Source organism: Rhinatrema bivittatum, chromosome 5 (assembly GCF_901001135.1).
Source record: "Rhinatrema bivittatum chromosome 5, aRhiBiv1.1, whole genome shotgun sequence".
Taxonomy (NCBI): Eukaryota; Metazoa; Chordata; class Amphibia; order Gymnophiona; family Rhinatrematidae; genus Rhinatrema; species Rhinatrema bivittatum.
In genome coordinates this window covers 98,947,014-98,960,456 of record NC_042619.1, presented here as the reverse complement: position 1 = coordinate 98,960,456, position 13,443 = coordinate 98,947,014, and the positions used below count along the sequence as shown (strand labels likewise).

General features: G+C 44.8%; 1 protein-coding gene across 3 annotated transcripts in view; it reads right to left on the bottom strand.

The window, feature by feature from the left end:
* Window positions 1-13,443, bottom strand: part of LOC115092110 (WD repeat-containing protein 64-like) — a 131,492-nt gene that overhangs the window by 32,972 nt on the left and 85,077 nt on the right. For all 3 annotated transcript variants that reach the window (XM_029602647.1, XM_029602648.1, XM_029602649.1), the window contains one exon: window positions 4,930-4,989. In XM_029602647.1, the coding sequence (XP_029458507.1) occupies window positions 4,930-4,989 (60 nt within the window). The remainder of the gene's footprint in view (window positions 1-4,929; window positions 4,990-13,443) is intronic.

The window sequence follows — 13,443 nt, the reverse complement described above, 5'->3', positions numbered from 1 at the left end:
ACTAGCGCCTCCTTTTTGACAGTAGCGGCGGCTGTCAGCGGGTTTGACAGCCGACGCTCAATTTTACCGGCCACGGGTTCGGAAAACAGACGCCGGCTAAATTGAGCATCCGTCTTCCAACCCGCAGGCCGTGGGCAGAGTTTTAATTTTTTTTTTTTTTTTAAATTTTGGGGCCTCCGACTTAATATCGCTATGATATTAAGTCGGAGGGTGTACAGAAAAGCAGTTTTTTCTGCTTTTCTGTACACTTCCCCGGCGCTGGCAGAAATTAACGCCAGCCTTTGGGCAGGCGTTACTTTCTGTATCGCGCAGGAATAACTAATAGGCCCATCAACATGCATTTGCACGTTGCAGGCGCTATTAGTTTCGGGGGGGGGGGGGGCCGCACGTTTTCGATGTGCTATTACCCCTTACTGTATAAGGGGTAAAAATAGCGCGCCAAAAACGTGCGGCCAACCCCCCCAAAACTAATAGCGCCCACAACATGCAAATGCATGTTGATGGGCCTATTAGTTATTCCTGCGCGATACAGAAAGTAAAATGTACAGCCAAGCCGCACATATTACTTTCAGAAATTAATGCCTGCCCAAGGGGTAAAAATAGCTCGTCGAAAACGCGCAGCCAAATGCGAACTAACAGTGCTGCTCCACTGGAGTGCACTTTACTGTATTGGCCCGTGAGTCAGGTTGGGGATCTGCCCTGCCTATCCATTCCCTGGTGGGCAGGGACTGGGTCCCAGGTAGGTTTTTTTGGTGATTTTCAGAGACTTAAGTTGTCAGAAGCCTGGTGAGATCCCTGGACACTGCCTGGAGGGAGGGGCACAGGGAGCCCCCTTTTTGGGATTCCCAGGTTAGGGAATCTGCACCCCGAGTGAGGACAGGGGACTGGCAGTGATCCGCTGCCAGCACCTTCTGGGGTTTGCTCAGTTTGGGGAAGAAGAATTTTGTTTGAGAAGATCAGGGAGGAGGTTTTGGGTGCCCCTGCCAAGGAACAGCTGGAGCTGCTTTGTTCCTGAGTGGATCTTTCCCATCAGGGGTTCTCCTGAGGGATAAAGAAAAAGAAGAACAATCAACAAACTATGAGTAAGAGCTACCTGAGACTACTGAGAAGCCCCATCTGGAGTCTTTACCCCTTGGGGAGAAAGGGGATTTGACTCTCTGTGCAGCAGGCTGTGCTCTTCCTAGTTTTGCCAGTAATGGAAGGGGTTGTTCCTGCCCAACCAAGAATTCCCTGCCCACCTGGGAACTCCACTTAGCCAAACCCTAGAGGGTGGATGCAAGCCCTTACCCTAGTAACTGAGACCCATGCACAGAGGGAAAAGAGACTGTAAGCATTAGCAAAGAGTAAATCTAGGCTGCTGAGGACTGTATTAAAATAATTTGTGCCATATTTCATCCGATTTCCCATCAGTAAAGACTTCTATTCTGGACACAAAAACTAAACTCTCCAGTGCTTGTATTGGCGCTCACTGTGCGCACGCACGGTGGAAGGAAGAAAGCCCCTCTCCCAGGGAAAAGCAAGTACCCCGAAAAATCACCCCTGTGACTCTGGGCCCTGAAAGGAGTGTCCTTTCCCCCAACCAGCAAATTATCCAGACCTTTGTGAAACCGACAGTGAAAAGAGCTAGCCAGAGTGGCTCCGTCCCCGGAGAGCCAAACTCTTTTATGGCCCCATCGGTGTTAAGACTGCACCCAGAGATGGGGTTACACATTACTGATATCTGGTGTATCATGCACCGGTTCAGGCTAACAGAGTATGTTCCTAGTCATGGGGCGGGTGATGTTCAATGGGTAGCTAGTCACTCACCAATCATGGAGTTAGGAGGCTAAAAAACTGCTACACACAGAGCGACATAACTGTAGCTCAAATAGAAAGTAAGTGTAAAGGGGGTGCCCCTTTTAGCCTTAGGAAAGTGTTCCTGCCCTTTCCTAGCATGAAGAATGTGGCTTCAGTTGGTCTGAGTGCCCTCAGGGTGACGGACCCTGCCTGTTAGTGATGTCAGATTAGTTTCAGTGGGATGAGGAGGAGCACCACTTCCCACTGGGAGGAGTAACATAGTGGTATACAAACCCCTGCTCCCAGCTGCCAGTGTTCTCCGTCTCCAGCAGATGGTGGATGTGCATCTCCCTATGGGGATTGCTTTGAGCTTTTTGAAACGAGAAATTTTGAAATGTAAATCTAAGTTGGTTTTTTTTTTTTTTGGTTTTTGTTATCCTTTAATATCTTTAATTGACTATTACTTGTAACTAGTTGTAAGACAAGTTCTTTGATTTATCTATAATTTCATACGAAGTTTGCCTTGTTATTTGTACCCACATGTTCGATGTAATTTCCAACTTTGGTTCTCTGTAAACCGACGCGATATGTACTAGTACATGAACGTCGGTATATAAAAGCCTTTAAATAAATAAATAAATAAATAAGTAGGGGGAATAGGATTAAGGATGTGGAGGATTGTTTTGGAGGTTTCTAAGCTCTGGAGTCCTTGGAGTATTTCAAGCCATCTCCCACAGAGGGGCTCCATAGGAAATGCCTCTCAAAGAGAGGGTCCTGAGAGGTGCGAATGGAGGAGAATTCCTGGTTGGAAGTGTCTGAGAGTCCAGAAGAAAGAGTTAGAAGGTCTTGCAGAGTTGGTGGACCAGCGTACAAGGAGGTACCATGGGAAAAGTTATCCTGCCTGGGAAAGTGCACCAGAAATCAGCCCAAGACTCTCAGAAGAGGGAGAAAAAGACAATGGAGAAACAGACTTTATCTTCCAAATAGGTTTTGGGAGGGCCCAGGGTGGAAAAGGGTACCTGTCATGAAGAGCTGACATGTTTGAGGGAGAACTGGCAAGACACTGTAATTTATGTTTCTGTTATTGTTGTGGATTTTGTTGCACTATTGGTGTACTATCCCAAGCGCACTGCTTTGGACTTGTATTTTGCCACCAGTTTTGAGTAAGGACTTTATTTTGAACACGCAACTTTTTGTGTGACTGTGTCCCCATAAGACAAAAACCCTATGGCCTTGAAAACTTTTATTTCCTTCTGTACACAAACCCCAGGATGGTCATGGGGCCTTCTGTGGTCTGTGGCCCTCCCCACGTGTCTCTGTGCCTAGGACCGAGATGGGAGCTGCATAAGGTCACCACATCGGGCCATAACAAGACACTCCTCCATTCATGCCGAGTCATCTTTGCAGCAGTCAGTAAGAGGTGATTTTCCTTGTTGTGCCTGCAGCTGGGCCTCCACTGTACTCCCCAACCTTGCTTCCAACTTGCTGATGGGGCCGGACACCTCCGATTCTCCTCCAACTGCTGATGTTGACATCCGTGGATTGCCCTCTCCTCTGCACAATCCAACCTGCTCAAGACTTGGTGAGAGCAGCGTCAGGAAATCTTCGTAAATCTGCATTCCGAACGATGCAAGGAGAAATGACCGCTTCCTAGGGTTGAGTTGAAAGACATTTCCAGCTCCACTGGGGAGAATACACTCCCTTCTCCAGCTAAGGGCCTCATTTTCCACCCGTATCGCACGCGATAAGGGACGTTTCGCACGCGAAATGTCCCTTATCGCATGTGATACCAAAATGGGGGTGGAGTCGGCCCCGGAAGAGGAGGAGTTGGGGCGTCACCGGGGCCGACTCTGCGAAGATGCCACAGACGACGAAAAGGGAAGGCCCTTTTCGCGTCCGAGTTCGCGCCCAATAGCTACACCTCCTATGGTGGCGCTACTGGGTACGAAACCGGCAGCGACTGCACCGCAACGGTGCGATCGCTGCCAGCTAGCGCAGGCCTGCCCCCCCCATTTTGGCCCCCCGCCCCTCATTCCCTAAAGTATCGCAGGCCTGCGATACTTTAGAAAATGAGGCCCTAAGAATCTAACTGGGGCCTACCACATGGACTACAAACTGTTTTATAGCACCAACTGGAACCAGAAAGAGTTTGGAGGGAAAGACCTTCACACTTCCTTTCCTTTTGGCCAATTGCTAGGTCACAGGAATTTAGCATAGGTAAAGGTGAGAAAAGAAACCAGGAGACCGCACAAGCACATAGGACTACTTCAGTTTTGATTGCTAGGGTATTCACAGCGTTTTGATTTCCTGACTTTATGCTTGACCTACAATGTTGCATTCAGAAGTGCCTTCTATTGCCATTCCATAAATGAATTACCCTTAGCACAAATTTCTATTTCCCCCAAATAAAGGCCAACAAACAAGTTGTAGGTGACTCCTTTTTACTGAATTAATTTAATGAATTTATGACTAGCTTTTAAGAGCGATGCACTCAGTGCAGAATGAATTGTAGGGATCACCTATAACTGGTTTGTTGACTTTTATTTCTACGTATCCAAGTGGACTAACAGAGCAATCACGTTACATCCTTTTCCATGAATACATTTTAATTTCCTTCCTATAACCTTAAAAGGTGATCCTTTGCTCTGTGTTTTCTTTTTTTTTTTGCAGATCTATTTCTTGTCTTATAATGAAACAGAAAACATAAATATACATTTTTTAAAAATCTGCCTACTATAGCATTTCCGGATATGCTCATGTAAGTAGAATAAGCCAGACTGTTAAATTTCCACTCCATGCTTATAAAATAATTTCTTGATTTCTTTTAACCACCAGGACCTGCAGTATTGGCAGTCAGTAGGACGTTACTGCAGCACTGCACAAGGCCTGTTAGTTTTCTTCACTTGTGTATCAAAATTCCAATCCCACACCACAATTTATAATAAAAAAAGGCAGAGCGAGTTCTGAATTACTGCCTGCTTACTGTATGTTTTTATGTCTCATGTTTGTTTATATGCTGCCATTTCTAGACAGCTTGAAGCGGTAGACAGAGCAATACTTAGTTATGTTCCATATGACTTTTTTTTCAAAAAAATATAAATATTCCCTCTTCATTGAACGGAATGAAGTACAAAAAGCGAACTTGGTTCTTACTAGATCATCTGGCCAGTGGGGCTGAGGTTTCTGAAAGTGATGAAAGTCATCCTCAGAATCCTGCAGGAAAATAAACAGAGACAAAAGCAACATTGACAAAACACTTATGTACTCAGCATTTCCAGATGGTGCTGTTTAAAAGCAGAAACTTTGTATTTTAATAGAGTAAATAATAAGAACTGATACAGTGTAAGTTCATTACTATGCTAAGAAGTTGTCCCAGTGACACACTGGCAGTGCCGCACACTGCCATGGTGCATGGACCTGGGCTTGACTTCTGGCTGAGGTTTTCTGCTCCCTGGGTTGGCCAGAGCTGGGGATACATTGAGGCAGTGTTCACAGATACTGGGTAGGGAGCAGGGTGTCATACTATTCGTGCAATGGCAACACCTAGTGGCCAGGTTTAAGGCCCATGACTGCAAGGTCCTGGAAGGAGCTCTGGCACATGTCCCTGGGCCCAGGACTCGTACTGAAATATCATGACTAAACTAAGTGGGGGAAGGGATGTTTAAATTCCAGGTAGTTGTAAACGGAGGCTCATGGCACCAGGATCCCAACCCTGGATCCGATTGAGCTGGAGGCCCAAAACAGCAGGAAGAAACCACCGAGGGAAAAGAAAATCTTTTGAAGTCCTCAAAACTTGTCTACTGATGGTATCATTTCCAATTTTTAGAATGTTTTGATTATATGACTATTTTATATTTTATTTATTTGGATTTGTTACATGCTTTTTTGAATATGATATTCACCCAAAGCGATTTACAGTACATTAGAAATGTCAGCATATGAGCAAGGTCATTTGCAGCTTTACAAATAGAGAATGGGTAGTAATTTAAAATTACAGTAAGTCACATTTCATCTTAGCAATAAAAAATGCATTATAGAGTTAATACATTAGTTAGACAACAACCGACTGAGCTCTTGTTCTGTGAATGTACAGATATGTGAAGTTCTTCAAAAAACATTTCTGCAGGAATGTACAATTGGTTCAACAAACCTTTCTGAAGAAATCTGAAGCTAAAAATCCAATTTGGATTATATTGAATTGGCAAATCCACTTTGTATTTTTAGAAAAATCCAAAACAAACATTTCAAATCTGTTTTTAATTTACTCCAAGTTCACAAGTAAAGGTCTGACAGACTTTTCCAGTGATCTGGGGAAAATACAAAAATTGCAGCAAATGCAAACCAAATTGATACCTGCCAAGTTTGAGCCTGATTTTGAATTGTTCACACATCACTACTAAGGTGTTCTCATTAGCATAATACACTGTAACTGTGCATTTTTAAAACTTAGCAAGGGCAAGCAAATGTGCAATGCATATATTATATTATTTCCTAAAATAAGTTTTGAGCACATGGTCATGATCATTGATTATCCTAAGGAGGCCTTAACGAATCCCAAGTTTTCAAAATTAAGACTATGATCACCTGGTACAGCTAGTAATTTTCTGGTCCATAGGAAAACAGTTCAGTAGGACTGAAAATATATTTAGCTAGGATTTCCAGATACTGAACAAAAAATAATCTATTTTTCTATAATGTTTGGTGTTCAATGAGGCCAACAGTATCCAACAGTATTAATATTAGTTCAGAATTGTCTAATCCTGACGCATTCTGAAAACCCGACTGTCTGTGGGGTTGCCAGGACAGGTTTAGGAAGCTCTGATGTACATCAACAATCTCTCCACATTACTAGAGAGATTCTCAGACCCAGGACTGAAAGTAAATACCTTGGAGAACAAATGCCTGACATATGCAGACTATTTGGTCATTTTATTCCATAACCCAGATGCAATATTTCCTGTAAACTGTATATGGTCATGTGCACACCAGTGCTGGTGCAAGGATGTTCAGCCGCCCTAGACGGTGATGTCACCCTACCACGTGATTTCTCTCTATCCGGCGATCTCTCCAATGTATGCATTGTGCCAAGTGATGCCTTCACATTGACCATGGCGGCCTGCCTGCTTCCAGTGCCCTAGGCTACCTAGTTCGCCTAATGCCTCCCACCGGCCCTGATGCACACGTCATGAAACAAGAGCATATAAAGAAACAACATGCACAAGAAAAGGAAAATAGAATGGTGTTTCAAAGAACTGCACACAAATATGTATACTACATTGCACATGAGAACCTTTTGTGCACACAATCCCCAAAACATTGGCGGAAACATTGCACAAAATGTCTGCAAAACAGCCTAAATCTGCTAGAGAACTATTTCAAATCTATCTCTCTACTCAGTCTCAGAGTCTATGCTCCCCCCTTCACCAAGTTCTCACTCTACTGTCCCCACTCTTCTCCCCAATCCCCAAGTCCATGCTCTACTGAATCCTGACCCAATCCCCAAATCTCAAAAGTCCCCACTTTTCATCCATCTAATCCCCCTGTCCCTCTCTCCCAGCCACCTTCCCACTCAATATCTGAGTCCCTGTTGACCCCCCCCCCCAATTCCTCAGGTCCTTGCTCTCCTGAGGCCCCAGTCTTCCACAATTCCTGAGTCTTCACAAACCCAAGTCCTGACCCAATCCCTGAACCCCACTCTCTCCAGCATGGGACATTGGATTACTGGAGGATTAATAGAGGAGGACAGGGGAGTGAGACTCCTTGAGCACCCTTACCACTTCATAGCCTGCAACCTGGCTTCTTTCTCCTGCACCTTTGTCTACAATTAGCTGCCAGTTTGCTGGTTTCTCACAATTCTACAGGAGGCAGCAAATTTTGCAGCCATTTCTTTAGTCACAGAATCATGTCTAGCGCTTATGTCACATGGTATGTCCCAGAACTGTGAACCCCTCTATTTTAAGCTGTAGTGGTAATGCCTCAAGAGGTGATGTGAGTGTTCTCTAGAGTAGGGTTGTCCAACCTTTTCACTTGAGGGGCCACGTCGCAATTTTTTCCCACTCAGGGGTGCCAGCTCGCAATTTTCAGAAAGATATCAACTACATTTTTATAAAAACAAACTTCAAATCAGAATGATTTATTAATTTACTTTTTTTGTCACTATATTGACTACTTTTTCAATACAGAGGTGAACAAACAGTTCAAACTATGGACCCCCTTCCTTCCATACAATTGGTACATATTTAGGAACTTAAGAAATACCATGCTGGGTCAGACCAAAGTCCATCGAGCTCAGCATCCTGTCTCCAGCAGCAGCCAGACCAAGTCACAAGTACCTGGCAGATCCCAAAAGCAAATCTATTTCCTGTTACTCCCAGGGATAGCAATAGCTTTTTTTTAGTCTACCTGGCTAATAACGTGTTAAGGATCTTTCCTCCACCGATTTGCCCAAACCTCTTTTAAACGCAGTTATACTAGTTACCTTGACTATGACCACTGGCAACAGGTTCCATAACCTGATTTTGTGTTGAATGAAAAAGCACTTTCTACCTGTGTTTTAAATCTGTTGATTGTTAATTTCTGCTGTGTCCCCTTATTTTAGTATTCTTTGAAAAGGTAAATAAATAGCCATCCATTATTTACCTGTTCCATTCACTCCTGATTTCATAAACTTCTATCCGTCTCTTTTCTAAGTGGAAGAAGCCTTAGCTCGCATAGCCTCTCGACTTAGGGGAAGCTGTTCCATCCCCTTCATCACTTTTGTCACCCTTCTCCGTATCTTTTCTACTTCCACCATGTCTGGGAATACCAGAACTGCACACAATGCTCTAGGTACAGCCGCACCATGGATCGATACAGAGGCAATATGATATTTTATGTTTTGTTCTCCATTCCTTTTTCGATCATTCCTGACATCTTATTTCCTTTTTTGACTGGCGCCGCCGCACACTGGGGTAGATTTTCAAACAAGGCGCGTTGGCGTACTTTTGTTTGCGCTCCAGGCGCAAACAAAAGTACGCGGGATTTTAGTAGATACGCGCGGAGCCGCGCGTATCTGCTAAAAACCTGGATCGGCGCGCGCAAGGCTATTGATTTTGTATAGGCTGCGCGCGCCGAGCCGCGCAGCCTACCCCTGTTCCCTCCAAGGCCGCTCCGGAATCGGAGCGGCCTTGGAGGGAATCCTCTAACGCGCCCCCCTCACCTTCCCCTCCCTTCCTCTACCTAACCCACCCGCCCGGCCCTGTCTACACCCCCCCCCTTACCTTTCTCCGGGGATTTACGCCTCCCGGAGGGAGAAGTAAATCCCCGCGCGCCAGCGGGCCTGTTGCGCGCCGGGACGCAACCTGGGGGCGGGTACGGAGGGCGCGGCCACGCCCCTGGACCGCCCCGGGCCATAGCCACGCCCCCGTACCCGCCCCCAAAACGCTGCCGACACGCCCCCTAAACACCGCGACGACCGGGCCCGCCCCTGACACGCCCCCCTCGGAGAACCCCGGGACTTACGCGAGTCCCGGGGCTCTGCGCGCGCCGGTGAGCCTATGTAAAATAGGCTCACCGGCGCGCAGGGCCCTGCTCGCCTAAATCCGCCCGGTTTTGGGCAGAAGATTTCAATGTATTGTCCACAAGGACTCCAAGGTCCTTTTCCTGCGTGGCGACTCCCACTGCAGAACCCAACATTGTGCACCTCTAATTGGGATTATTTTCCCCTATGTGCATCACTTTGCACTTTTTCCACATTAAATTTCATCTGCCATTCAGACGCCTGGTTTCCTAATCTCTCAAGGTCCTTCTGCAGTTCCTTGCTGTTTTAACAACTTTTCATAATTTCATGTCATCTACAAATCTGATCGCCTTGCTTACCATTCCGTTTTCCAGATCATTTATGAATGTTAAACTGCACAGGTCCCAGTACTGATCCCTGTGGTACTCCACTAGTGACCTTTCTTCATTTGGAAAACTGGCCATTTAGTTCTACTCTCTGTTTCCATCTTTTAGCCAGTTAACAATACACAATAGATCACTGCCTTCAATCCCATGAGTTTTTTTTAATTTCCTAAGGAGTCTCTCATAGGGAAATTTGTCAAATACTTTCTGAAAATCCAAATATATTTTATCTACATGTTTATTTCCACCTTCAAAAAAATCTAAAAGAATGGGTAAGGCAAAACTCCATTAAGCTATATCTATCTATATGGTCAGTGATATTGTTTTTAAGAAGAATAGCTTCTATCATTTTGCGCAGCACTAATATTAGGCTCACTGGTCTATAGCTTCCTGGATTGAACCTGGAGCCCTTTATACAAATCAGCATCATGTTGGCCACCCTCCAATTTCCAGGTGTTGTGGTGGATTTAAATGACAGGTTACAGATTACTAGTAACAGGTTTGTAATTTCATGTTTGAATTCTTTTAGGATTCTGGGGTGGATATCATCTAGTCCTTGTAATTTGTTACTCTTTAGTTTATCAAGTTGATCTATTATTTTCCATTATCACAGAGATTTGTTTTAGTTGCTCAGAATCATCACCATCAAAGCATGTTTCAGGTGTGGGTATGTTCCCAACATGAGGCAAAGAATTAATTCAGTTTTCCTGCGAATTCCTTGTTCTCCCTGAGCACTTCTTTTACCCCTTGGTTATCTAGCAGCCCGACTCCCTCACAGGCTTTCTGCTTCAAATGTACTTAAAAAGAGTTTATTATTGGTTACAGAGCTGGTGCAAGGATAGTAGGTGCCTTAGGTGACTTCTGCCTTGTGCCCGCCCCCTCTCCTCCGTTCGTGCTGTGCACCACCCCCTCTGGTCTCAGGTCCGACTCCTCCTACCTCAATCGTGCCGACCACTGTATGCTTCTTAGGGCTGCGAGCAGCTCTAAGAAACATACAAATCTCTACTCCTCTTTGCTGCGAGTGGCTCCGCTCGCAAGCACCATCTGGCTGCTCTTCAGCGCCCCCTAAAGGTACTGATTGGAAAAATATCAATCAATCTGGACTGCTATCGATCCCAAACTAAATAGGCAGGTGAAAGCTATGTGTAAACACACAAATCAAAAGAATTTATTCCACCAAATATTTTTAACAACTTGAGATTGCTCCAGTTTGCTGAAATTGTGATTTTTAAAAAAGGAGGAAAAGACCTTAGAATCTGGCAAGCAATATGTATTAGAGATGTGAATCGTGTCCTCGATCGTCTTAACGATCGATTTCAGCTGGGAGGGGGAGGGAATCGTATTGTTGCCGTTTGGGGGGGTAAAATATCGTGAAAAATCGTAAAATCGTGAGCCGGCACATTAAAACCCACCCCCGACCCTTTAAATTAAATCTCCCACCCTCCCGAACCCCCCCCCCCCAAATGACTTAAATAACCTGGGTGTCCAGCGGCGGTCCGGAACGGCAGCGGTCCGGAACGGGCTCCTGCTATTGAATCTTGTTGTCTTCAGCCGGCGCCTCGCTGAACGACCTCCTGCAGTCGATCTCCTGCCGGCGCCATTTTCCGTACGGAAAACGATTCGTGGCGGGAAATCGCTCCCTGACCCCCGCTGGACCTCCAGGAACTTTTGGCCAGCTTGGGGGGGGCCTCCTGACCCCCACAAGACTTGCCAAAAGTCCAGCGGGGGTCCGGAAGGACCTCCTGCCGTGGAATCGTGTTGGTCTATGGCCGCCGCCATTTTTCGGCGCCATTTTGGAAAATGGCACCGGCTGAAGACAACAAGATTCAATAGCAGGAGCCCGTTCCGGACCGCTGCCGTTCCGGACCGCCGCTGGACACCCAGGTTATTTAAGTCATTTGGGGGGGGTTCGGGAGGGTGGGGGATTTAATTTAAAGGGTCGGGGGTGGGTTTTAGGGGGTTTTAGTGTGCCGGCTCACGATTCTAATGATTTATAACGATAAATCGTTAGAATCTCTATTGTATTGTGTTCCATAACGGTTTAAGACGATATTAAAATTATCGGACGATAATTTTAATCGTCGAAAAACGATTCACATCCCTAATATGTATTACTTCCCTCAGATGTTTTTTCAAAGGTCAAAAAGCTCCCAAAGCCTCCCACTATTTTGTTCACGGCAAAAATATTTTTATGAATTTTTTTTTTTTTGTATAAAAATGTAGTCAGGCTGCTGTTTTTTCTTCACTGCCTACCTGCTTGTCTGTGGGCTGTTTGTGAGTTTGTTTCTCCTTGGATTGTTTCTTCGTTCCTTGTTGGGAGCCCGTGGGCTGTGCAGCTGATGGTGATTCCCCGGATTCCCTTCCGGTTTCTGACGTCAGAGGGAGGAGCCCATTCAGACGCCCATAAGACCGGCGTCTGAACAGCGCGCTCGCCGTTGGCGCGTCGCCAAAGCCTAAGGGGCATGCGGCTTTGCCAGGCTTCGCCGGAGCTCGTCGGAGCCCGTTGGTTTTGTTGTGTGAAGCTGGAGGAGCTTTGGATTTTTGGTAGCAGCAGCCAATGGAACCTGGCCAATTGACATTGTGTCTCCGAAGGATCTTACTTTTTAAGAAGTACAAATTTTTCTTATTTCATCGTGGTTCCCTTTCCTCTTTGTAATACCACATACTAAGAGGAAGGGGAAAACGGTTACCTCAACACCGGTTGTGGGTAACAATCAGCCACGGATTCAAGATCTGTTTGGTAGAACCATAGCCATAACACCAGGAGCAGAAGTCGCTGGAGTGATAGTCCAGGAGCAGGGACTTAACTCCTTGACTTACGAAACATCTTTAAGCCCTGGTGCTCCCTCAACACCGGAACCACCAACGAGAAGAGGGGGAGGAGAGTTATTACTTGAGGATCCCAACCTGAACTTGGTCTCTTTGTTATCTCCTGATAATCAGGTTTTAGAAGATCAAAGTCAGGAATATAGTACCGTATTGGACTCTAAGGCAAAAGGGATGGATGAAGGACAAAGGGGCGTAGTGGCGGGTATACCTGTAATAATACCTACTAAGTATACTTTGGAAGATATTGGGGCTATGATTTTCTCAATGCAAAAATCAATTAGTGAATTAACTAAATTGGTTCAAGAAGGTTTGAGTAATAATAAAATATTACAAACAAGAGTGGAAAAGCTAGAAGGATCAGTTAAAAATCTAGATTCCAAAACTAGTGAGATGGAAAAAGTCCAATTAAATCTAATAAAATCAGAAAAAATGCATTTAAGCAAATTGGAGCAATTGGAAAATCAAATTAGGAGAGTCAACTTAAGAATTCTACATTTTCCTAGGACTCATTTATTGTCTCCTAGAGAACTATTTAGAAGTTATTTAGTAAACGTTTTGAAATATACCGATACAACATTACCTATAATTTCAAGGATATATTATATTACTCAAAGAGCTGCAAGAGGTGATTTACCTGAACAGCAGCAGGAGGATCAGAAAGATGATACTAATTTGTCAGAACTCCTTCAGAAATCATCTGATATGGAAATTAAAACTCGTGCCACTCTAATTGTTCAATTTGCAGAAGTTTCTCAACGGAATTTGATTCTTAGATTATATTTTAAATCTCAGAATCTTCTTTTTCATGGTTACCCAATTAGAATCTTTCCTGATGTCTCTCTTGATACACAATTAAGGAGAAAAGAGTTTTTGACAATGAGAGAAAAGGTTATACAAAGAGGAGCTAAATTCATATTACAATTTCCTTGTAAATGTGTTCTTTTATATCAGAACACG